At 51.7% G+C, this 23,672-nt stretch overlaps 11 protein-coding genes across 11 annotated transcripts; 6 read left to right on the forward strand and 5 right to left on the reverse strand.

Annotated features, from left to right (window-relative positions):
* Positions 1–1,393: 1,393 nt before the first annotated feature.
* COCSADRAFT_329878 (uncharacterized protein) lies at positions 1,394–1,922 on the reverse strand. Its single transcript, XM_007702491.1, has one exon. The coding sequence runs from the start codon at positions 1,828–1,830 to the stop codon at positions 1,429–1,431; it is 402 nt and encodes a 133-aa protein (XP_007700681.1). The 5' UTR covers positions 1,831–1,922; the 3' UTR covers positions 1,394–1,428.
* Positions 1,923–5,637, forward strand: COCSADRAFT_329879 (uncharacterized protein). The gene is made up of 2 exons (XM_007702492.1): positions 1,923–2,256; positions 2,306–5,637. The coding sequence occupies exons 1-2, from the start codon at positions 2,015–2,017 to the stop codon at positions 5,418–5,420; spliced, it is 3,357 nt and encodes a 1,118-aa protein (XP_007700682.1). The 5' UTR covers positions 1,923–2,014; the 3' UTR covers positions 5,421–5,637.
* Positions 5,638–8,468: 2,831 nt separating this feature from the next.
* On the forward strand, positions 8,469–9,628 carry COCSADRAFT_92097 (uncharacterized protein; the record flags this gene model as incomplete). Its single annotated transcript, XM_007702493.1, has 3 exons — positions 8,469–8,992; positions 9,049–9,537; positions 9,586–9,628. 3 exons carry the CDS (start codon positions 8,469–8,471, stop codon positions 9,626–9,628), a joined length of 1,056 nt encoding a protein of 351 aa, XP_007700683.1.
* On the reverse strand, positions 9,586–10,589 carry COCSADRAFT_329901 (uncharacterized protein). The gene is made up of 2 exons (XM_007702494.1): positions 10,272–10,589; positions 9,586–10,218 (listed from the first exon to the last, which is right to left on the reverse strand). Exons 1-2 carry the CDS (start codon positions 10,395–10,397, stop codon positions 9,859–9,861), a joined length of 486 nt encoding a protein of 161 aa, XP_007700684.1. The 5' UTR covers positions 10,398–10,589; the 3' UTR covers positions 9,586–9,858.
* A 770-nt stretch (positions 10,590–11,359) lies between these two features.
* On the forward strand, positions 11,360–13,819 carry COCSADRAFT_37397 (uncharacterized protein). The gene has a single exon (XM_007702221.1). It carries the CDS (start codon positions 11,607–11,609, stop codon positions 13,725–13,727), a length of 2,121 nt encoding a protein of 706 aa, XP_007700411.1. The 5' UTR covers positions 11,360–11,606; the 3' UTR covers positions 13,728–13,819.
* Positions 13,820–13,900: 81 nt separating this feature from the next.
* Positions 13,901–14,737, forward strand: COCSADRAFT_26964 (uncharacterized protein; the record flags this gene model as incomplete). The annotated part of the gene is made up of 1 exon (XM_007702147.1): positions 13,901–14,737. One exon carries the CDS (start codon positions 13,901–13,903, stop codon positions 14,735–14,737), a length of 837 nt encoding a protein of 278 aa, XP_007700337.1.
* COCSADRAFT_118715 (uncharacterized protein) lies at positions 14,718–16,041 on the reverse strand. The gene is made up of 3 exons (XM_007702495.1): positions 15,755–16,041; positions 15,586–15,701; positions 14,718–15,522 (listed from the first exon to the last, which is right to left on the reverse strand). Exons 1-3 carry the CDS (start codon positions 15,888–15,890, stop codon positions 14,950–14,952), a joined length of 825 nt encoding a protein of 274 aa, XP_007700685.1. The 5' UTR covers positions 15,891–16,041; the 3' UTR covers positions 14,718–14,949.
* Positions 16,042–16,644: 603 nt separating this feature from the next.
* On the reverse strand, positions 16,645–17,621 carry COCSADRAFT_26966 (uncharacterized protein; the record flags this gene model as incomplete). Its single annotated transcript, XM_007702148.1, has 3 exons — positions 16,645–17,236; positions 17,290–17,409; positions 17,458–17,621. 3 exons carry the CDS (start codon positions 17,619–17,621, stop codon positions 16,645–16,647), a joined length of 876 nt encoding a protein of 291 aa, XP_007700338.1.
* A 233-nt stretch (positions 17,622–17,854) lies between these two features.
* COCSADRAFT_171886 (uncharacterized protein) lies at positions 17,855–18,662 on the forward strand (the record flags this gene model as incomplete). The annotated part of the gene is made up of 3 exons (XM_007702496.1): positions 17,855–18,252; positions 18,304–18,592; positions 18,645–18,662. 3 exons carry the CDS (start codon positions 17,855–17,857, stop codon positions 18,660–18,662), a joined length of 705 nt encoding a protein of 234 aa, XP_007700686.1.
* An 807-nt stretch (positions 18,663–19,469) lies between these two features.
* COCSADRAFT_26968 (uncharacterized protein) lies at positions 19,470–20,021 on the forward strand (the record flags this gene model as incomplete). The annotated part of the gene is made up of 2 exons (XM_007702149.1): positions 19,470–19,626; positions 19,723–20,021. 2 exons carry the CDS (start codon positions 19,470–19,472, stop codon positions 20,019–20,021), a joined length of 456 nt encoding a protein of 151 aa, XP_007700339.1.
* Positions 20,022–20,071: 50 nt separating this feature from the next.
* COCSADRAFT_358122 (uncharacterized protein) lies at positions 20,072–23,672 on the reverse strand (the record flags this gene model as incomplete). Its single annotated transcript, XM_007702497.1, has 5 exons — positions 20,072–20,440; positions 20,499–23,170; positions 23,235–23,331; positions 23,404–23,493; positions 23,593–23,672. The coding sequence occupies 5 exons, from the start codon at positions 23,670–23,672 to the stop codon at positions 20,401–20,403; spliced, it is 2,979 nt and encodes a 992-aa protein (XP_007700687.1). The 3' UTR covers positions 20,072–20,400.

Consider the following 23,672-nt stretch of genomic DNA (forward strand, 5'->3'; position numbering starts at 1 on the left):
AAGGGCGACGTGTCTTCCAGAATAGTTCCATGAGACAGTATGAATTATTGGCTGGGCTAATGCAATTATGCGTGCCGGGGCATTTTGTTTCAAGGACCGTTGTTGGGGAGGGTTGCCGTAACGGTTGGTGGTGATGGGGTGGGCGGCACATAAGTGGACGCGACGGGCAATGGGCGATTCGGACTGGCCGCCAACACCAATGCAGCGGGTAGCGGACAGCGGCTGGGCCTGACTCGGATCGGAGAGCGACGAAGACGACGACGACGACGACGGAGACGACAGCGAGCTCGTATGCGTAAGTATGCGATTGATGGCCAGCGGCAGTTCCCAGGGCCCGCAGCATGTCACTGGCCATGAGTCTCCTGGGGAATGCATCTCACTGCCGGCTTGTCTATGTGCAGCACATGTGGGCTAGTCGTAATCAATGCTCTATTATGCCCCGTCGTGTGGCAGTCTGACACGCGCTTCAACAAGGGCGCTCAAGCGTACTTGGCTCGCCCGTTCAGCAGGCCCGGCAGCGGCAGCGGCAGCGAGTCCAAGGAGCCATCGAGGGCAGCTCGAAGGGCGCTGAGCAGTTGCTGAGTGCGCGGCGTGGTTGATAAAGTTTCATGGCCCGCAACAGCGCAAGATTATCGTCTGGTCGGGCGGGGCCAATCAGCGGGTGCAGTCCCAAGAGGCAAACCAGAGTCCACGTCAGATACTCGACTGACGGCCTTTCTCGACGCGCCTCTGTGTTTCAGACGCTGCGGGCATGCGCTGCACTCTTCCGCGGCCATCCAGGCGGGCCTTGTCCACACCAGAGGGTGACAGCCCCTGAAATCTGTCCAAAAGCAACAAGCTGCAGGCGTGCAGTGATAGTCCCACCACCAGCAGCAGGCGTAGAGTAGTCTTGGTAGGCCTGTGGTCAATAGTATGTAGGCGTAGTAGGAGTCGGCCTAGTCGTACTACAAAGAGCATTTGAGAGAGTAGTAGACGAGCAGCATCAGAAGCACCACAAGCAAACCACCAGCAGCCTCTCTTTCTCTCTCTCTCTTCCCTCATCGTTCATGTAAACATGCCCAGCACGAGCGGCAGCTTCACCACCGTCCAGCCCAGCAGCACCAGTACAGCACCAGCACCGCAGCCGGCCGCCCGCCCGCATCGTGGCCGCAACCTGTAACGTGCCTGCTCTGGCAGCCCACGCCCAATCAAGTTAGACCGCTCGTCTTCCTAGCCTGGCTCCCCATTTCTATCAAGCGAAACCTCACCCAAACCCTCCCACCGCGCATCATCATCCCATTGCTCATCCCTCTCTCTCCTTCCCCCCTCCTCCTCGACGCCCTTTAGTGGTCTCTAGCTACATTGGCCGTTCTCCATGAGCTCGAATGCTTAGTTGGCCTTCTGCTTAATCCCTATTACTTCTGTTCTCCAGGCACTCCGGTGATCTGTCTATTCCGCCCGCCTGCTGTACAGTTCCACTCCCCATAATCCCGCCCCTCTCCCCACCCCCAGAGGCCCGCGACCGTCCCTCGACTGCGCTCTGCCGCTCTCACCCGTCACTCCTTCTCGACGCCCTGCCGTCCCTTTAGTCGACGGCTCCACTGCCTCTGTACATAAACGCCCCAGCTGCTCTTGGGCACGCCCTGCGCTCTCGCCTAGTTCAGCTCGCTCCTCCGCACTCGTCTTGTCAGCGTTGGCCCCACGCTGCAACGTCGCCCGAATCCGGCCTACACTCGGCGCCGAATTGAAGCATCGCGAGTTTACTCTAGCCATTGCCGGCAATCGCGCACTATCCGGACTGGATCCATTCGCCGTCGTTGCCTCAGCCCCTCGGCACCGCCCTACCAACATTGCACACGCTTGCCCTGAGCCGAGCCTCTGCTGGAACTAATCCCTCTGCCTCACATTCCTTTGGCCGGCACCAACCTGCGTTTTTCTTTTGAAAACAATTACCCTGGCTTTTGGTAACCGAGTCATCACGACTGCCTTTTCCCGCATTAGATTATTGCCGTTACAACAGGGTCTGTAATCCATAATGGCTCCTCCCTCCAACCGCCCCGACCACCACATCAACCTCAACTACATCCCCCAGTTGCCCCAGCCCCCGCTCTCGGGCTCTTCCTCGACCGGTAACACGTCCCCCGTAGAGCCTCCCAACAGCGGCTCCCTCCGCTTCTCTGGGAACCCCTCGAACCCATTGGGCGCTGCAGCCGCCGGCACCAGGCTGGGCGCAGGCTCCCCATCGCACGAATATGGCGGTAGACTATTTTCCAAACGGTTTGTCGCATCTTGAAACAAGGCACGACTCGAGCTAACGCAATCACAGTGCACGTGAGATCCAAGCGCAAGAAGGCTTGAATCCGCAGATGTGGGGCCCTCCTACCAGTGGTAATTCGACTCCATTGCGCGAGACCATCCCAGAGTCTCCTAACAGCGAGAACTTGAGTTTCCCCGACTTCAACAACTCTGCGCCAGAGACAGTTTCAGCTGCGCCCACGGGTCGCCGTGCCCGTGCTGGGACGCTTCCTTCACGCTTCTCGCCTTCTGCTGCGCCGCCGGGCCTCATGTCCGCCTCGTCACTCCTCCCAAAGAGCTCGCGACCGACTCCCTCTACCAGCCCCTTTAAGCCTGGCCCGGGTACACCCACCGATACTTCGAGCTTCAACGCTCTTGGATCTACAAATGCTGCAGCCAAGTCCGCATTGCTCTCGCGCCTTCGTGCGGGCTCAATGCCTCAACGACCGGGCTACCTCCAGCCCTCTGTGTCTCCTTTCGGTAACCCCATCTTTTCCAATGGATGGTCAAACAGCCGCGACCGCAGCAGCACGCTCCAAAGCATTGCTTCGGTCCCCTCCAATGGACCAGGCTCTCCGAGGTCCTCCTTCTCTCGTGACTCACTTGCGGACACGGATGTCAAGACTCTAGACTACCTTGGTTTGGTTGACACTCCTCAGCCTGCACGAGCTACTTTGGCTCCCTCAGACATTGAGCTTCTGCTGGAAAGCCAGCGGAATGCAAACAGCCACAGTACCAACAGCGCAAACCGCTTCCGCTCTTACTCTGTCAATGCAAAGGAAAAGTACGCCGAGGACGAGGAGGATCAGTATGGCGGCTACAGTGGCGCCATGACTCCTGCTGAAGCAAACGCACTACTCATCCATGAAGCTGTCCGCCAGCACAACCTCGAGGTCCAGGCATTTGCCAACATTGCTTCCAATGCACGCCCCAGAGCTCGCACCGCCGGTGTGCTTGACGCCCCCTCGCGAGGCGCAATGCGTTCTTACTTGCCTGCCATGGGACGTTTTGACAACGGTATGGGCTCTGGTGACATGACAGAGGATGCTGAGTACAACCTCACAGAGGCTGTCAAGAAGCTTCATTTGCCAGGCTCCAACTTGGGAGACGACGGAACTTTGGAAGGACCCACTCGATCGCTGTGGCTTGGCAATATTCCTTCTTCAACCACCGTCTCATCGCTACAGGTCATCTTTGCTCAGTATGGTAACATCGAATCTACACGCGTTCTTACCCACAAGAACTGCGGTTTCGTCAATTACGAAAACCTCGAGAGTGCCGTCCAGGCCAAGTCCACTTTGAACGGAAAGGAAATCTTCCCTGGTGCTGGTCCCGTGCGCATTGGCTACGCTAAGATTCCAAGTGCGGCAGCAACCCCCGGTCACAACGGCCTCTTCCCCTCACCAAGCCCAGATCCCCTTTCCAAGGCCCAGGCTGAGGGTGCGGCTGGTTCTGCATCTGCAGCCAAGTTGAGTACCGTTCCCGCAAATGTGCCATTGACTACTCCGGAGCTCAGCGATATTCGTAACGACATTATTCAAATTGTGAAAGATTTGGGTGCTACCGACGACGAGCAAACGAGTATCTCTGCCAAGGTTGAGAAGGCTGTTCAGTTCAACAACTATGTGGACGAGATCCCATCGGTTGAGGAGCCAAGCCACACCCGCATCCATGATGCCCCCAGATTGCGCGAGATTCGCAAGCGCATTGACAATGGTTCTTGCTCAAAGGAAGATATTGAGAACATTGCCATAGCAATGCTTCCTGAGATTGCTGAGTTGTCTTCTGACTACCTTGGAAACACTGTTGTGCAAAAGCTGTTTGAGTTCTGCGAAGAGCCCACCAAGGAGGCCATGCTTCGTGAGATTGCTCCTCACCTAGCCAAGATTGGTGTGCACAAGAACGGAACTTGGGCTGCACAGAAGATCATCGATGTCTCCAAGTCTGAGACGATGCAGAAGATGGTTGTCGATGCTGTTCGACCCTACGCCATGGCACTCTTCCTTGATCAGTTTGGCAACTACGTCATGCAGGGATGCCTTAAGTACCAGCAATTCAATGACTTCATCTTTGAGGTCATGCTCGGTAGACTTTGGAATCTCGCGCAGGGCCGATTCGGTGCTCGCGCTATGAGGGCTTGCTTGGAGAGCCATTACGCTACAAAGGACCAACAGCGAATGGTGGCTGCTGCAATTGCTCTCCACAGTGTCCAATTGGCAACCAACGCCAACGGAGCTCTCCTCTTGACCTGGTTCCTCGACACTTGCACTTTCCCAAGGAGACGTACAGTTTTGGCTCCTCGACTGGTGCCACACATTGTCCACCTCTGCACCCACAAAGTCGCATACCTCACTGTTTTGAAGATTATCAACCAGCGCAATGAGCCAGAGGCTCGCGATACTATTCTGCAAGCCCTTTTCTTCTCGCCAAATGATCAGGTCCTGGAGAGCATCTTGGCTGATCAGAACTGCGGCGCTACCTTGATCTTCAAGGTACTTACCACGCCCTTCTTTGATGAGCAAATCCGCACCGATGTTGTGCAGAACGTACGCAATGTGCTCCTGCGTATCAAGGCACAGCCACAACAAGGCTACAAGCGCCTCATGGACGAGGTCGGCCTTTCTACCCGCGGCGGACCTGGCCCACGTGACCATTCCGCAACTCGACCAGCGTCCAAGGACAGCGTCGCGTCTGGAGCACCCAATGCCGGCAACTTCTACCAGGCTCCTCCCCCCGGCTACGATCCCGTCGCGCTCCAACGCACAACAAGTATGGATTCAAACGGCTTTGAGCAGTTCCCAATGGGCGGGTACATGCCAAACATGCCGGGCATGAACAACCAACAGCAGATGCAATACCAGCAGCTCTTGGCCCGACAGGGCCAGTTCTATCCTCAGATGAACGGCTTCCAACCGCCAGCTCCTGGTATGGATGCTTACCGCAACGCCTCACCTGTTGCAGGCCCGGGCAGCTTCAACGGATCACCGATGATGCAACCGGCTAACCTCGCCGGCCAAGGTATGCCGGGCATGTATCCGCCATACGGCATGTACGCGCCACCTCAGCACCAGCAGGCTCCTGGTGGTAACCAGCGACGTGGGAGAGTAAGCAGAAATGCATCCCCTGCGACGAGCATCCGCCGTTAAAATCTTGTTGAAGAAATGAAATGTCTTGGTTTTTGGAAAGGGGATTTGGGGGGTGTGGTGTAGGACGCCAAAGCCCCTGTGCCCTATTTCTTTTCTTTAGATTTTGTGGTGTTGCAAATTGGGGGAAAGCAGTACCATCTTCCTGTATATGATTCGGATCTGTGCACTTATGTATCTGCTGGCGAGCATATTGAAAGAAAAAACAGACGACGCGACCGACATAACACGATACTTGTTCACGTTTCCTGGTATCAACTCTCCCTTTATGTCTACTTTGGTCACATGGCTTTTGCTTGGTGTTGGTTGGAGAAGGGTCTCTTTTTTCTGTATTGTGCAACGAATTCTTTTATATGTCCACTATCTATGTTCAAAATTGTCCAGCTTCTTTACGTGATTGTGACATTCCATACTGATATATCGTTGGTCCATCTGTCTTAACCAGTTTCCTTCTCTTCGTGTTCATCGTTCGCGCGACATGTGTGCAGTGATGTCGAGCTATGGCATATACGAGGATAGTAGGTGGAGGTATGTATAATCACTTCAAAAAAATAACATTTGATATGTATATGTATGTATAAAGAGACAGATTCAAACAAGTTAGACATATCAACAGCAAGCAAATTGAACGAGTTTCTTTATCACTTCCAAGCACGATACAAACACTATACCTCCATCCGCTGAACACAGAGACGAGAGGCAAAGAGAGAGAAAATGTTACAACATACGCATATCTCTTAAGCAAGGAGTGGCACACAGTCTTCATCCTCCTCAGACATCCAACCGACTAGCCATGTTTGCAAAGTCCATTGGATCATTGGTGATGCGGGCGGAGCGGGGGACAAAGATGCTTAATTTAGGTTATGGTGCCATGGCAGGGGCTAAATCGGTCGAGACTCGTGTTTAGTGGGTATTATTCCAAAGCTAGAGTAGATGAATGCACGTACGCGAGGAGTAGAGGTGTTAAGTTCTGTGAACTTTTTTATCCTCCACATCGTGGTTGAGCCCCGTTGGCTATCGCGTTTGGATCATCTGCCATGAGGGGTGGGTAGTGGATGGCTAGGTATGTGGTAGTAGTTTGGAAGTATGCAGAGGATAGCAGTTAAGATAAGTTATTTCTGTAAAGTGGCTATTTGTATATAGTCGTGCAGTTGATTAGGTATGCTCGACCTACTAGGTTTCATGTGCGCGCAAGCTATTCCACACAAGATTTTATAGGCACAGCTGGTGTTAGAATGATGAGCTGACATGATAGGAGGTTGGCGGATTGTCATGACTTCGCATTCGTATTGTATTAGTCCGGCATTGGTTGTTCTGGTTACAAGTGCTGGGCTAGTGAGATTGTGACTGCTGTCAAGTCTTTGACATGACGCTGTGTACTTTAACCCCTGAGTATACTGTAAAGTAGTCAGTTAGTCACATGGGGTATCGTCTGTGCAAGAATCGCAGTGATTCAGGAGAAGGTTATTAGGCTGCATCTAGCTTGGACTTGTCAACATCTCAGAGTACATTCCCGAATAGGCGTATGTAAACCGAGACCATATCCCCTTAGATATCTCGACGAAAGCTGCGAATAAGCCATATCTCCCCCGGCGATATACCCCGAAACGAGATGAGGTGCATCGTTGACATTCTGTACCGTATTACCATGCCTTTCTCAGATGTTCCGGCAGTCGAACCCAGTTTTGAGTCGCAGGACACGCCAGCAGAACATACACGTTATGAGGCTAGCGACTGTGAGGCTTCCAACAGTGCATATGATGCGCAAAAAGACGAATATTTGAGGCTCGGAATGTTGACAGTTTGCATGTATTCCATACGTTTATGGCCATACAGGTCCCCAAAGAGGCCATGCCACTTTTCTGGTAATGAGGAGCATTGCTAGAAGAACAGATCCTCGATGAGCTGTTCGTGTCACGACCGATTTCCTGTAGGTTTCCGTTCAATAAACCTTTGGTAAATAACGCCGTTAAAACTGTATTTGTTAATATCTGTACAAAATGTTGTCATTCTACTCCCTCGTCTTCGTGCTCAGGTCACTGCATATACCTAGTTGGAAAACGACATGACGACAATAGGTGACTGTCAAGACTTGTCGCGAAGTCGTGCCGCCTCTGGAATATCTTGAACACCAATGATACAAGCGAAGATCCTCTGTGCGACAGATGCAAATAGTACTGAAATAGGAAATGATTTCGCAGAAGATGAGTAGCCTGCTGGTAATGATGTATTTGCTTTGTGAATCTTTGCAAGGCGATCCTTTTCCAAATGAAGTTATTTCATGGAAAGAGTTTACATGTACTCTGTAAAGCCAACACGTTTATCCAAGTCAGCTGCTTTAGGACAGCCAAGTAAAAGCGTTGTTTAGTAAATTGGAGACGGGCTGAACGTGAAGCTTGTCAAAACTGAAACATGCGGTGCCACTGACGTTCTGAAAGTGAAGCCGAAGGATATGAAAGACTACAAAATGGCCACTAGGTCCAGATTAGGCGTGACTTTGATAGGGACGCGGCTATTTCCAAACGGTGTATAAGTGCGCAACCACAAACCGGGTGCGACGATAGGGCTCGCTGTGCGACGCATGCCACTCCGACTCAAGCGAGGTTGCATGAATGTCTGCAGTCACAAACAGGGTAAATGTGCCTGCTCATGCGAGCGTTGCTGGAGGTGTAACCGGACGGAATGTTTAGTCAAGAAAGCTTGCAGTGAGATAAGAAAGCGGACATGGACGCTTGGCAGGGCCGAAGCAGAGTTGCGTCACCATCATGCAAAAGAAAAGCGTGACTGGGGATGGTACGTGACGGGGCTGGATCTTGTCTTGTGACGAGTGGGGGTGGAGGAAGGGAAGCAGGTGAGTGGGAGGGGTGACGGGCTGGTGTCAGGGCCCACAACAGGCACCATCGACCATTAACCCCGCCACCCCTCCAAGGCACGCTGGGGGTACTACAGACAACCCTACTACACACACACACTGCGTCAGACAACTGCACCTCAAATACCAGAGCCTTGTACCACCCGCATCGCCTCGCCTCGCCTCGCCTCGACATCGCCATGGCCTACAACTTTGTCAGGTCGTACATCGACACTTTCCGCGAGCGCACCGCCGCCATCAGCCACACCTCGACGTTCCGTGAGACAGGCCAGATCACGCCCGAGGAGTTCGTGCTTGCTGGTGACTTTCTCGTCTTCAAGTTCCCTTCGTGGCAGTGGGCGGATGCGTCGTCGCCCTCGAAACGCGTCTCATACCTGCCTGAGGGCAAGCAGTTCTTGGTAACGCGCGGCGTACCCTGCCACCGCCGTCTCGACGACAACTTTGCTGGAGAAGCCGGCCAAGATGAAACCATAGTCAGAGACGGCTTTACCGCCGGGGAAGGCGCAACCGATGACGACGGCTGGCTGCGCACTGGCGGTATGGCAGCTAGCCAGGAGGCCAAGGTCCGCGATGTGCGGACAGTCGACGAGAGCGGCAACCTGGGCGCGGCAGAGGACGACGACGAGATCCCCGACATGGAGGACATTGAGGACGATGACGAGGCCATCATAAGGGACTCACAAGCCGAGTCAAACACGCAAGCGTAAGCTTACATGCCCTATGCTTGAAGATATCGAGACATACTGACACTCTTTACAGTCCTCTGCGCACATACACGCTCTACATCACATACTCGGCACACTACCGGACACCGCGGTTATATCTCTCCGGCTATGGCTCCACCTCTGTTCCACTAAAACCCCAAGAGATGATGGAGGATATTGTCGGAGACTACAAGGACAAGACTGTCACAATCGAGGACTTTCCTTTCTTTGAGAACCCTCTCAAGACGGCCTCAGTACATCCCTGCAAACACGCATCCGTCATGAAGGTGCTTCTCGACCGCGCCGATGCTGCCTTGAAGCTGCGACTCGCCAAGCTCAAGGCTGGCAAAGACGTTAGCAAGCTCGATAGCGGCATGGAAGCCTTGGTTGATGACACGCGGTTACTGAAGCTAACCGAGCAAGCCAAGGGCAAGGATGGCGAGGAAGCCAAGGACGACTGGGAGGTGCTGAGCGAGGGCGACGACGAAGAGGTGGCTATCCGCGTGGATCAGTATCTGGTTGTCTTCCTCAAGTTCATGGCTAGGTAAGTTGATCTATCCCATGAAAAAAGGGCCATGCTAACATACAACAGTGTCACACCAGGCATAGAGCATGACTTTACTATGGGTGTTTGATTGTTGACCATCTTTCTTTGGGACATGACTTGGCGTTAAACGGCATCATCTTGATAGTTATAGGGTGGGTAAACTGATGAGCGGGCGTAGCAATAGACACGGATCTGATCGGCATATCAGAGTATCAATCGCCATTTACTTTTCTCTTTTGAAAAAAATAAGTATTTCAAGTATTGTCATCACTGCAAGTCGGATCAAATGATAGAGAAGAAATGACCAAGTAATTGATTCTAATGACGACGGCGGAAACTTCCAAAAGACTGCTTCCAGTTTTGGACTCCTTCAGGTCGGCGCAGCTCCAACTCCTTGCCCTCATACCCAAAACTGCTTTCTGCGCGGTGGAACATCGCACATAGCCTGTCATACATACTGGCTTCCTTCAAAGCCTTGGGAAGAGCTGAGGGCGCTTCCAGAGTACCAGGTGCAATATCGCCAGAGAAATCTTCCGCGTCCTCCTCGATTGTGATCTTTTCCTCTTCATCTGTTGATGGAGAGTCTAGAAGTGCGTGCAACTTCTTGTTGAGGCGGGCCCGCCAAGGGTCAACGCCAAATGACGACGCCGAAGATGAAAGGCGTTCAGCAATTTGGAACTATTCAAGTTAGTCCACAGGCCTGTTCAGATTGGATAAGCACGAAGACATACCTCTGCCAACCCCTGTAGTCGGTATTGCTCAGCCCGTTTTTGAAGTCGAGGTGCTGATGGTGTGATTGGTACTGCACAAGCAAGTGCGAAGAGGGCCGCGAGGACCATGAAGATGTAAGAGCGCATGTTGAAGGAGGGAAGGGTGTGCTGGCGTTGATGGTACGAATTCAATCGACTTTTGGTGGCTGTCAAAGCGAAGTGGGTGTAGTATGAATACACACAAAGATACCAGCGCTCTTATCGAAAGTAGCGAAAAGAATGTAGAAGAAGGATAGAACAAATATGTAGTCCAACCACAAAAAGAAAGGCAAGGGTTGAAGAATGAACAGATGGAGCCTGAGGAGATACCCACCTGTATATATGGATCCACGGACAGGCCGGGGTAGCTAGTGAAGAGCGGTACACTTAGGGTGTATCAGAATGCCCAAACCTTAATCCTACGGGCTTACATACTATATACGCACCAAAGGGCGCAGCTATAAGGCCTTCCGGAATTGACGTGGTGCCGTTATTATTCCGAAACAGAGGTCCGCGCACTAGACGGCAAAGATCGGTGGCGTGGAAGAAACAAACGAGGCGATTCGCGCCCGCGTTCGGTGCCCTTGCAGTGTTTGCCCTGGGGCCCTCCACTGGAGGTGGCGCGATTCAACCGGTCGAGCCGTGGCATGATGCTAACCGCCGCCGTCATCATGCGAAGATGCCTTCTCTCATTTAGCAGCAAGAACCCTAATGGCTGAAGTTGAGACGGCTCGAACTGATAGATTGCAGGCATCTACACGGTACCATACTCATGACGATGCTGACAACTTCAGCAATATATGGACTGGAAGAATTGAACAAACATCGTCACAGCAGCTTAGCTATCTGCGGACAATGAGGTTGATGTATACGTATTAGACCGAGGGATAGGCTTGGAGGATTGTGGATTCAGTCTCGAAAGACGCAGGGGTGAAACAAGACGTCGTAGCTGATTGCGCGTCAACGCGGGAAGACTAGCGGCAAACAGATTTGGGGCGCACAGACACCAGTGCCCGCAGTGCCCAGCATCGTATGTCGAAACAATGCAAACCCGCCAAGGGCCTCCTGTCAGCCCCAAACCTCCCTACCTCACACCAACGTCATCCAGGCCCGTGTGACGTTGGAAACGCCATTCACTAGAGTTTTCGTGATCGATACAGTTGAGCTTCTGATTTCGTCGTATGGAGACTGGCGCCTTAGAGCAATGACTACTCGGGCATTCAGGCATTCTACTTGGAGAAGATACAGGATGCGCTTTCTAGATACATCTTGACTACCCTGATTGGAACCTTTCTCACCGACGCAATATTTTCCGGTATGGACCGCCAGGCTCAGACTGCGTGCGCAGAGTCGTTATCTCAGACATCAGGAACACCTATAGCAGGCCTTGACTTTAGTAAACTTCCGCCGATAGCTATACTGAAAACACGCTTGAACCAGGATGAAGAAAATTCGCTCAGAGAAACTCTGCACTTATACAATGCGTCGCTTACTACCGACATGTCGAGGGCAAAAATACTCCTAGGTAAGGTGGGCACTAAGGGAAGAGCTGCGTTTGAGTTGCGTTCGAGGAACCTAATCGCTGAAGAATTTGTAACGCCGAAACGCCGTGCTAGTCCTGCAAAAATAGGGACACCTAACAAGAAACAAAGAGTCTTCGAGTCGTCGTATAGACCTATCTGGGCTAGTCAAGAGGATTATGCTGCGAAGAAAGGAGCCGAAGAGACGTCCGACACTGAAGACGAAGTGCCGATCCAGAATTCGAGTTTTTCACAGTCTCCGCCATTGCATGCTGAGGATGAAGTGCCCTTTCCAACGATCTTCGACAACGGTTCAAGCATTGACATTGTTTGGGTTGTCAACTTGAACTGGATAGAGTCTTGTAGAACCGCAGGGCACCTCGTTCCTCTAGGCGACAACTTGATGTATCAAGGAAAAGTGCAGCAACGACCAAAACCAAGCAGCACCAAATCCATCAAGGATGTCTTTTCAGTAATGCCAAAAGAGCCACCTGCATCTCAGACACTCAAACCCACGGGGCCAAATCTGTCACAAAACGTCCTGGATCGAGCAAAGTTGGATGCACAAACAGTGACAAGCAAGACTACATACAAGTCTTCCCAATCTGGTAATCAAGTGTCTCGGCGCTTCGGTAACAAGGATTTAGCGCCTTCGCAGCCTTCGTCCCACTCTTATGCATCACAGACGGCGCTTCTGCTTCAGCAAACGACGAGCGAGTATGAAGGCGAAGATAGTGATATACCGCCACCGCCCGAGTGGGTGAAGCAGGGCGTCAAGTATGCATGCCAGCGCTTTACACCCGCTAACGGGCCGAATGAGGATTTCCTAGACCAACTCAAGAAGATTAGGACTAATCGGGTCCTTATCGAAGATGAGATAGGTGTACGTGCGTACTCGACCATTATTGCTGCCATTGCAGCCTATCCGTACAAGCTCAGTCACCCACGTGAGATTGCGCAATTACCAGGATGCGACGAAAAGACTGCGGTTCTTTTCGTTGAATGGAAGAATACTGGTAAAATCAAGGAAGTTGAGGACTACGAGAACGATGAGGCAATGAAGGTCCTGCGTACATTCTATGATATATGGGGTGTTGGAGCAAAGACGGCGCGACATTTTTACTACGACAACCACTGGACGGAATTGGACGATATCATTGAACATGGCTGGAATGACCTTGACCGAGTGCAGCAGATTGGCGCCAAGTACTACGAAGAGTTTCAAGAACCGATTCAACGTGCTGAAGTCGAACACATAGTCGCTGTTGTTCGAGACCATGCAGCAAAACTCCGGGACGAACGCATCAGTGTGACCATAGTCGGTGGCTATAGACGTGGCAAATCAGTCTCTGGAGATGTGGATATAATCGTATCGCACCCTGAATTGGAAAGTACAGCGGGATTGGTGCAGGAGATTGTCGAGTCACTGGAAGATGCTCAGTGGATCACGCACACCTTGACGATGAGCTTGGCAAATACGAAGCGCGGACAACACACTTTACCTTTTCGTTCTGCAAAAGGAGCTGGAGTAGGGTTTGACACTCTTGATAAGGCACTCGTAGTATGGCAGAATCCTGCTTGGCCAACTCGTGAAGGGGACCTCGAGCGAAATCCACGAGCGAAGAATCCAGCCATCCATCGTCGAGTCGACATCATTGTTGCACCTTGGCGGACTGTAGGCTGTGCGGTCATGGGCTGGAGCGGTGGCACGACATTTCAGCGGGATTTGCGACGGTATGCAAAACATGTGAAGGGTTGGAAATTCGACAGCAGCGGCATTCGCAGTCGAGCTAATGGTGAAGCTATCATGATTGAAGGGCCAGACGGTGTTGAAGGGACGCCCGAAGATGCAGAAAAGGCAGTGTTCAAAGGGTTGGGTCTAGAATATATACCGCCCGAGTATAGAGTCACATATTGAAAGAATTGGTAACAAGACTCGTTGATGTGATAATCAATTTGTCACTCTGCTCACTTTTAACGCCTCTTCACAAGCAGTACGTCGCATCACCACTCCAGAATTAAAAGATAATCGTTCAAGTATTACTCCAGCGTCATATGTCGAAGCCTTCAACTCTCCAAGTTGTTTCTACTATGACTCATCATGCACTCATCACCATCCTCCTGAAACTCCTCTACCTATTTACCGGCCTCTTCCTCTACATCTCCACCCTGCCCGTCCTTCTAGTATGGCGTCTATCCCTCGCCCTCCTCTACCCCTTCCTCCTCTACACTCGCGCACTCTCCCACTACCAAACCCACCGTAGCACTCTACACACCCTCTCCATCCTGCAACCGACCATAAAATACCGCTTGGGCATCACATGCACCACCCTCCTCCTCACCCAAGCCACTCTTACCGTAGCACTAGTTGAGAAGTCTCTCATGCATTTCTCTTCTTGGTTCACTGCGCATGCTCAGAGAACGGAATACAAGATCGAGCATGAAAGAGAGTGGCGGAGTGAGCTTTTACTGTATGTATCGGGCTTTTTGCTTGTTTGTGCACCGCTCTGCGGTACGCTGGGGGTGGGGGCGGGGGTGCTGTGGTACGTAAGGGAGATATGGATGTGTAGGAGTTTTGATGGGGAGGAGATTGATAGGCAGTTTGAGGGGAAGGGGGAGGGAGATGAGTTTGGTGTCATGGAGGGTCCAGTTTTACCGTTTGAAGTCTCGAGATGTAGCGGACTTGTTGCATCGAAGGACCTAGGGGATATGCAGGATTGGGAGGATGTGGATATTTCGGTTCCTTCGCCAGTCGTGGTTCCGGCATCACGAGAAAGATTCAAGAGTAATCCCTACACGCTGGCTGGTGTGATGGCTATTTGGGATTGGGGGAGCGATAGGGTAACTAGGGGGTATGATGGGCGAGATATGCGGAAAAAGAATTTTGAAGAGGATATTGAGATGGGTGGAGGGTCGAAGAGGCTATGAAGAGAATAATAATAATAATAATACAGTTTACATTATCCTTTGCTGTCAATTACTCATGAACGAGACAGGGATGATTAGAATTGAGAAACAGAAGAAAAACACTGCCGTCTCCAAACAACTGGGGTATCACCTAAACCCTTCCACCTACTGCCTCCCTCAGGCTTCGCCTCCATATCTTTAAACGCCTTTTTCTCCCTTCAGCGCCATATAGCTCAAGAAGTCTTGGCCTGCCCCTTCGCAGCATCCAAATGCCACCTCATAACCTTCTCAAAGATACCTTTGCCCTCGCCCTCAATCACATCTCCATGGCACGGAATGATCCTTTCGAACCCCCACTTGTCAATCTTCTCCATGCTCTTCGAGAAACCGCTTCGATCCTTTGCACTAGTTCCATACCAGATGGTGCGCTGCTGCCACTTCGCATCACCTTTTGTGCTCTGCAGGGTATTGAAGATCTTGCTTAGAATTCCTGTGTTTGGGTCGACACCAGACTTGCTGAATTGCTCCGTCGCTGGCAGATTGAACATGAGGTCTGCGAGGATGAGACTGCGCGTGGGGCGGTGGTGGAAGACTAGTTCTTTGTTGACGTGCGAGGGGACATACTCCCAGTCGAACTCTGCGTCGAATTCGGGTGAGATAGAAGTCACGGGCTTCGAGGCACTGAAGAGGACACTGAAAGGGACGTTCTCGTTGTTTTGCTTTGCGCGCTTTTCTGGCAGCATCTCTGGACCCATGACTTGCGCATTGGGGTATTCCGTGTGCCAGGGACCGAGGAAAATGTGGTGCTGTGGATGTTTAGTAAGGTATTTTTAAAGCAAAATTCTTACGACAATGGAGAAGAGACGTACCTCGTTGTCTAGGGCTGCGATGTATTTGACTTCGCCCATCTCAGACACTTTGCGCTTGACATCTTCGGTCAACGCGACGGGTGAGAAGACGGCAAGAGCACCGGATTCAAGGCGCACTGTTACTATTGTTAGTTATTGGCTCATGATACCTCGGAAAAACAAAATATACCGATGGTTCCTCTTCCGCCGATCTTGACGCGACCGAATCTCCAAAACGGTACAGAGAGCGTAGTCACTATGTGCGGGACCACATCTCGAATCACCATAACACTGGCGGGATCGGAAGGTACTAGTTTTGAAGTCATGCTGGGTCGAGAGAACTTGTGAATGTGTAAATGAAAGAAAATGAGTTTAGAAGACAGTCGAAAGGTCTGTTAAAGTAAGAGGCGCAGGATGTTTGGGGAGACGTAATGCAGGGATCCTGCGCTATGACGTAATACTCAAGATTATAATTCGAGAACTTGCGGAACACGAACTGTCAAGAGCCAGGTTGAGAATTATATGCATATTCAAGTGACACCTCGGCCGATGCATTGTGAAGCCTGTCACATCTAACATTGATTTGGAATTCATTGTGGGGAGATAACATGCGAGTACTTGTTTCTCGCATGGACCGAGGTGTCGTGACTCGTCCGATTCCAAAGCGACGGGCTTTGTCAGCGCCATCACCAAACCACAAGTTCTAGAAGTCGCGTTCACATCAGTTGTGTGCCGAGGATGACATCTATTTTTCTTTTCACATGTCTGTGCTTATTTATTAACTATTCCTCTCTTCGGAGCTCCGAGTTGCTCCATGCACCTTAACCCTATGACCAACGTTTGCGATTCGCCATCTGGGTTTCGGTTATCCCGTAGTTTTGTGTAGGGATACGGCGGACCGTCGATCCACAACATCGATGGACCCACAACCCGTCTTCTCGTGGGAATGTTCCTGATCGAGCACATGGCTCGGCGGACGAAGTTTCGCGGTCGCGCGACCTCAGTATTGGAAAGCATCGCAGGCTAAACGATTGGGCCAGACTCTCAGGTTGTTGTATCATGCAACTGTTTTGTAGATCTTCACCTGGCGTTTTCAGCGCTCAGCTCAGCCATCAGCCCTCCTGCGTCCCTTTCCTTCGCATCTTCTTCAAGCCTTTTCTGGATGAACGCGCCTATGTCCTTGACCTTTTGTTGCGCGATGTTTGTGCAATTGAGTAGGGCCAGAGGGTGAATAGTGGCCCCTCCATATTTGGCGATCTGACAAACCTCTCCGTGCTTGTTCATGGTAATAATCACTTCCCCTTGTCGAACTTGCTCTTCAGCCAGGTTTGCATCCACCAGAAATATCTCCCCTTCGAAACACGAGAATGTTACACAGAGTGGCTGGTGAAGAATAGACAGAGGTATCGGTTCGCGTTCGCGTACGCTGAGAATGGTTGCTTTCTCGCCTTCGACTACAACATCGGGTCTCCTAAAGTGCTGTAGTGCTGCCATGACGGCAATACAAGACGCATCGATGAGGCCACCGTCATGATCAACTATGTGTACGTCTGCGCGGAGAGCAAAGCATTTCAAGCCGGCAATGATGCAAAGGGATTCGGTATCGAGAGCGTTGGAGCGACGAATGGCTTTTTCGAGTATGCGCGAGAGGATGACTTCAGCATCTGTGGGTCTAGGACAAGGTTAGAATCGCCGCAGAACAGGCCGTTGTGAAATGAGACATACCGGCCAACTTCGAATGCCGGTGACGCCATTGGAGAGAACTCTGTGACTATTTGGAAGATGCCGTCGAACTTGCGCTCTGGGGGTGGTGTTGTTACGTCTACTGATATGCGAGCAATGACCCTGAGCTTTATTAGCTTGCGCATACAAAATTAGATTGTACTCATGTACCTGGTCTTGCCCAGTTGCACATCCGCGACGCCATATTCATCGCCAAAAGTGAGCTCAAGCGGGCGAAAGGCGTCAAAAGCGCGCCGGTCGATGCGAATCTGCTCTTGCAGCGCTTGTTTGATAAATTCGCGCTCATTGAGCGATATCTCAGCTTCTCGAGGCATACTGCCTCTCTTTAATGTATAAGGCGTTGATTGGAGTTGAAGTGGTTGTTGGACAACCATAGAAAATACGGCGCGGGGAAAAGTGAACGCCGATGCTTCTTAGCGCGACTTGATCATCGCGAGTCTGTATGCGCCATCTTTTGTACATCAACTACAATCACTGACCACCATTCGCAAGACTTCCGAAACCTACACACTACTAAACAAACGCCGTCAAATCACACGATTCTACAATGACGACCGCCCATAGGCCCACCTTCGATCCCGCACGCGGTAAAGAGGCCCAGCGTGGACCTGCCTATCATCAGCGACTCCTCCCTGCGCATACAACACTCAAGCATAGACAACCAGGCCAGGGCGGAGATGTCGATAAACAAAAGCGCGACCTGCGCGCCGAACTCTTGGAGGCAGAGGCACGCTATGCGGCGAAGAGGAACGGCACATACGTAGAGCCGGACGCCGCGGCCGAGCCTGGAAGTGCGCCTAAGCGCCAGATTGACAACGTGTCAGTTGACAAAGACGGCGAAGAAGACGAAGCAGCACAGAAACGGCGGCGAATAGAATTACTTGAAAAGTTCAGGGATGTGGATGCGGACGATAGCAGTAGTGAGGAAGAGAGTAGCGACGATGAGTAGGTTCATATTGCACCTAAATACTTAGTGCTCAACTAACACTATGACAGCGATGAAGACGGCGAAGGAGCCCTTCAGAGGGAGCTCGAGAAGATCAGAAAGGAGCGTGCTGCAGCTAAAGCCAAGGAGGAGGCCGAACGAGCTGCCGAAGAGGAACAACAACGTGAAATCGATGTTGCTCGGGGCAACCCGCTGCTCAACGCCAAAGACTTTACCATGAAGCGCCGATGGGACGACGATGTCGTATTCAAGAACCAAGCACGTGGTACAGAGGACAGGAACAAAAAGAAGGAATTCATCAACGACATGCTGCGGTCCGACTTTCACAAGAAGTTCATGGTAAGCAACTGTAGCTCACGATATACCCAACACTGCTGACAGAATGCGACAGTCCAAATACGTGCGATGAGGTCATTGCGCTTTTCGAGTTTGTTGTCGATCGTAGTTCGCGTGCATTGCTGGCGTTCATGGGTCTTGGCGTACTGGGTCTAGAATCATTCAGGCGGACTGCGTGAAGAGCGTGGGATACCCCAGATCTTGGCGGGAATTAGGGAGCCAGTGATGGAACGGAATCTTGCAGAGGCCTTATCGTTATCTCGATCAGCAGTTGCGACTACCACTCACAGATGTTGGCTTTATCTATCGCCTCTGCCCATCGTTCCTGCGCACCGATCCAATCATGCGTATATCTGGTCCCAGAGACTTTCTTCATGCTGTTCAGGGCAGACTATGCTGTCACAAAGAGGGTTTCCGTATCGAGATGGATATGCCGGGAATGGTATTATCAACGAATGAATATAAGTGCTTTAACGCAAAAAACACTATGAAGCCGATGAGAGTTATTCGATTCATTCTATGCATTCTGTCAGCCACCTTCGTCCGATCTACACAATCACGACACTAGCGTCCTACAAGACTACTAAGCACGCCTTAGCTCACACTTATCGGCCTCTTACAATGCTTCTGCATTCTCTGATCTACGCATCTCCCAGCAGAATGACCTCATAAGGCTTGAACACATCTCTCGAACATGTGCGTAACGAGATCAGCACACGTCTGGACAAGAGACCTATCCAGCATCTACATGTATATATCCTACTAAACAGCTCCTAAACAATCTAAACACAATATGTAACTTCCCACTCAAATCCCATAATCGTACTCCCCCAAAGTGTTCCTCTTACGTTCCTACTCTTCAATCATAATTATCTCCCAAATGGCAGGCTACGGCAACCGCACCGCACCCTCCTACAGCGCCTCAGACCTCGAGCCAGAGCACAACAACACGCGCCTCGGCCTTATAGACTCACACACTCCCTATCACAATCCGCACGACAAACATGGGTCGGGTACGACAGGCGGTGCGGGATTCGGTATGTCCTCCTTCCTCCTTCATCCCCTTCCACGCACACACTCTTGCGTTCATAGCTCCTTTGCCTTGTCAATGAGCTATTACTGACACAAAAAAGGCAACAAACGCTCCTCCGCATCCTCCACGCCCAGCACCTCAGACATGCACCTCGGCTCGCACCTATCTCCCACTCCGTACTCGAACCCCGCGCCGCTGGGCAGCGGGTCAACAGGCGGAGCAGGGTACGGTAACAAGACGGGAGAAATGGGGGGACCGGAGCGGGATTCTATGCTGGGTAAGGTGGTGGAGAAGATAGGCGGTGTGGTGGGGAGTCATAAAGTGGCGCGGGTAGGGAGGGGGATGAGAGAGAAGGAAGGGTTTGGGGAGGAAAGAGAGGAGGTGATGGAAGCTAATTAGTCTTTTCGATGTTGTTTCCTTAGTTTAGGTTTTACGGCCATGTGGCAGAGTTGATACTAATACTGCTGTTGTTATTGTAAATGTCATCTCATTGAAAGACTACCAAATATACACATCGACTCTTCGTCCGAGAAGAAGAAAAAAGATGTATTCTTGAGCACATGATAAAGCCTCCGTCTCTGCTTCCTCTATCCAAAAGAGGGAAAGCTCAGCGTGCCTCTCTCTCTCTCTCTCTCCATGGTGTGCGAACCAGTTATAGACAGGATTAAGGAGATGATGGAAGAAGAACGAGAAATTGCAATGCTTGTGCTCGAATGCCCTCGCAGATGTCTCCAAATAGCGCACAAGCTCGCTCAAGTAAATGCCGCGGGAGTATAACTCAGTATATGCCTTGCGTGCGGTACTGAAACGTATCATAACTGCGATTCATGTTAGCAGTGCTCCTTATGCAGAAAATAGTACGTGTCATATACTTACAGCCGGGTATAGTAACTTCCCACACTCTTTGCAACAAGCTCCTCGACAAAGCTTTCTGCCTCTTCTCTACTCAGATGCAGCATAAGCCTTGCCCGCAAACTATTTGTTACACTAGCCGCGCCGGCAGCAAAACATGGCATACTACTCTGCTTGCTCATCAGGTCAACCAGCATGATTAGCCTTTCAGCGTCTTTCCTAAGCGCTTGAAACGCTTTCTTGCATAGTGTCTTGAACTCTTCAAATGCAGGCGATCCGATACCACCCAGGACGTCGACATAGTCTTGTGTCAATTTGAAAGGCGCAGCTTCGAAGCCCATAGAGCCGGGTGAGTTGGAAAGCATAAAACCAAAGTCAATATGAATGATGTGGCCCATATTGTCAATGAGGAGGTTGCCGTTATGACGATCCTTGAGCTGTAGTACGTAACATATGATGCTGTATGCCGCTAGGGAGCGACCAAAGGCTGCTACGCCTGCAATATAGGCTTCGGAGTCGGGTTCTCCAAATGTCTTAAGCCAATGGTCCTTGAGAGTTGCGATGCGTTTTCGGGGATTGGTGCCTGCTGCTGTACTAGCAAGTGTCAAGCTTCGCTTGAGGGAGTGTAGCGAGACGCCGTTCGTAATCGTTTCTATGAGACCACAGGACTCGCCGGTAACGAGGATGCGCATACGTTTTGTCCAGACCGGCACCTCTGCTTCTTCCCAGATCTTGGCGCAAACCTCAATGAGTTGACAAGCAAATGCCTCCTGCCGTAGATCCGCGCCAGTTTTGACGATGACGCTGATCAAGTCCCAGTTCTTCATATGACCGTATGGCGAGGATCGCCGTATACGCTCTCGCTTTGCGCTCCATTCTTCTCCAAAAGTTGCAGCGCTGGGATCGTCTCTATCGCCTTTTCGTCGCATACCACCAGTCTTAAGATCGTTTTCCATACGAGCAGCGCCTGCACCCGAGTTGGGCGTGACCACCAAGGCTTCATCAATTTCTTCCGGTTCTCCCGCGATTGCCACTGGATCTGCCTCTGCCATGATAGAGTCAAACGTAGGGCTCTGGTCTTCGTTGAGGAAGTTTTGTTCTTCCAGGCTTTGCATGCTTGCAATAATCTTGGCTTTGATTGCTGCTACTTCACCTTTTGGCCTCTTCGCACCACTTGCTTCCAGTTGTGCTAGCATCTGAGCAGCAGTGCGCATGTGGGTTGCAAGAGCAGAAAAGTCGGGCTGGTCGACAGCCTGGCTTGCTCGGTTCATGTTTGCAGGAATTGTCATTCTTCTGCTGGGGATAGGACTGACTGACCTACTGATCTGCGAATCGGACGTCCGTGGTGTGGACATGGTGGCCACGGATGATAGGGTATTGGCTCCACTCGAGGACCTTGGAGCTGTCGCTTTGCTACTGGCCGCTGCAACAGGCATGGTCACTCGTGCTAGTCCTGAGGCGATATCTGTCTCATCCGTGTCCTTGATTAGTGAAGTACTACCGAGGTCACCCGTAACAGGCTCGAATACACTGTCTGATCCATTTGGTGGAGTGCGGTCGTATGATGCAAAATAGTCGGCATTGGTGATATCAAAGAGCCGCCGTCTTGAAGTGCCTTTTTCCAGCATAAGCTTTTCGAGGAGTTTCTGGTTTTGTTCCGTGTCTGGATCAAAATCAAAGTCTTCTTCCAGCACCTCCACCATGAGCAGATATGGTACTCGCTCCGCACTGTTGAGACTGGTAGCTTCGGCTGGGTTTATTCGCACTATTCGATGGTGCTGGCTCTGCGAAGGAATTCCATCTTTCAGGGTCGGGGGTGATAATAGCGGTATATCAACTTCAGCGGGTAAGTCTTGGGCTATCAACGCCAACTCTGCTCTGAGAGCACTCAATCGCGCAGGCTTAGGCACGACGACTAAGCGGTTTGAGATATCCTCAAGAGCGCTCAGGAATTGGGTTTCATTCCGGAAATAATTAGATCTTAGTAGCCGGACTTTCTGTGCGCGGGTCAGTGCTGTGGGCGAGAGAGGCCTTGGTGGATGTGCCGAATGTTTGCGAGGACCAAGATGGAGCGGACTCGGCCCTAGGCCAGCGGTTGCCGGGGGCGTAGGGAGAGGAGAGGAGGAGCCTGCATCTCGAAATTCTGGTAGAGAGGACGAGCTAAGGCGGGCTTCGGGTGTTACAGACAACAGCGACGGTCGTTGTGAGGCTGATGGTGCGCGCTGGGCAGGGGGCGCTCGAATGGCCTGTTTTCTCAAGTCCTTGGGGTCGCGGGGGCGCTGCGACGGCGACCGGCCTGTCCGTCCGTCCTCGGGATCTGAAAGTTGATGTTGCTGGGTTGCCCTCTTTTGCTTGGCCCTGGGCGATCCTCCTGTGACCGTCTTGCTCCTCCCCACCTTGGCCGTCTGCACATTATCGGAGATGATGTCCTCGACGGGTCTTGGCTTTCGCGCCTGCGCAATAGCCAGTGGCCCGGCATGAGCTGGTAGGAATGGTGCCGCTATGCTCGCAAGAACCAGGCTCGATAGAACGCTGACGGGCAATACATTCTCCTTGATCTTCTCTCTCCGCGAGGGCTCGGCGGAGCCAAAGACGATGCGCTGCACGCGATTGTAAATTCTCCTGCAGGTTTTGAAAGCGACCGAATTCGGAGCGCTTGCAAGGTCGTGGAGATATGTCTGGAAGAGCCAAAAGGTCTGCAAGGCATGAATTAGCACAAGAAGCACCAGACTAACAAGACACGGTATCCGGAAGCCCCACCAGAAGCGCGCCGTTGACCGACTCCTCGCACAAGTCGATTATGAACTCCTCGAGGGCCATGGACTCGTTGTCGATGCTGATGAGGAGGTGACATAGCCTGTGGTGCCCCGCGTATGTAAGCTAGCTGTTCATGCCGTCGGCGGGTTGTGGTGTGGCGCAGGCGACGTACTGCGGCAGGAAGAACTCGAGCTCCTCGTAGGCGAACTGGCGCAGCTTGGAACAGAGCACATAGTGGATTCCGACGTGGTCTGCATACCGGCTGTGTGCATTCGCATGCATGCGTCAGTAAACAGCAAGTGAGAGGGGAGGCAATCGGTGGCAGAGGGCCGCTGCGTTCGGAGGAGAGGTGGCCACTCACGCAAGGTATGCTACTGCGAGGCTCGGATCTTGGTTGAAGTGCTCAGATTCTATAAAGCGCTCTAGCAGATTCCAACTCAT

Source organism: Bipolaris sorokiniana (genome assembly GCF_000338995.1).
Source record: "Bipolaris sorokiniana ND90Pr unplaced genomic scaffold COCSAscaffold_8, whole genome shotgun sequence".
Classification (NCBI taxonomy): domain Eukaryota; kingdom Fungi; phylum Ascomycota; class Dothideomycetes; order Pleosporales; family Pleosporaceae; genus Bipolaris; species Bipolaris sorokiniana.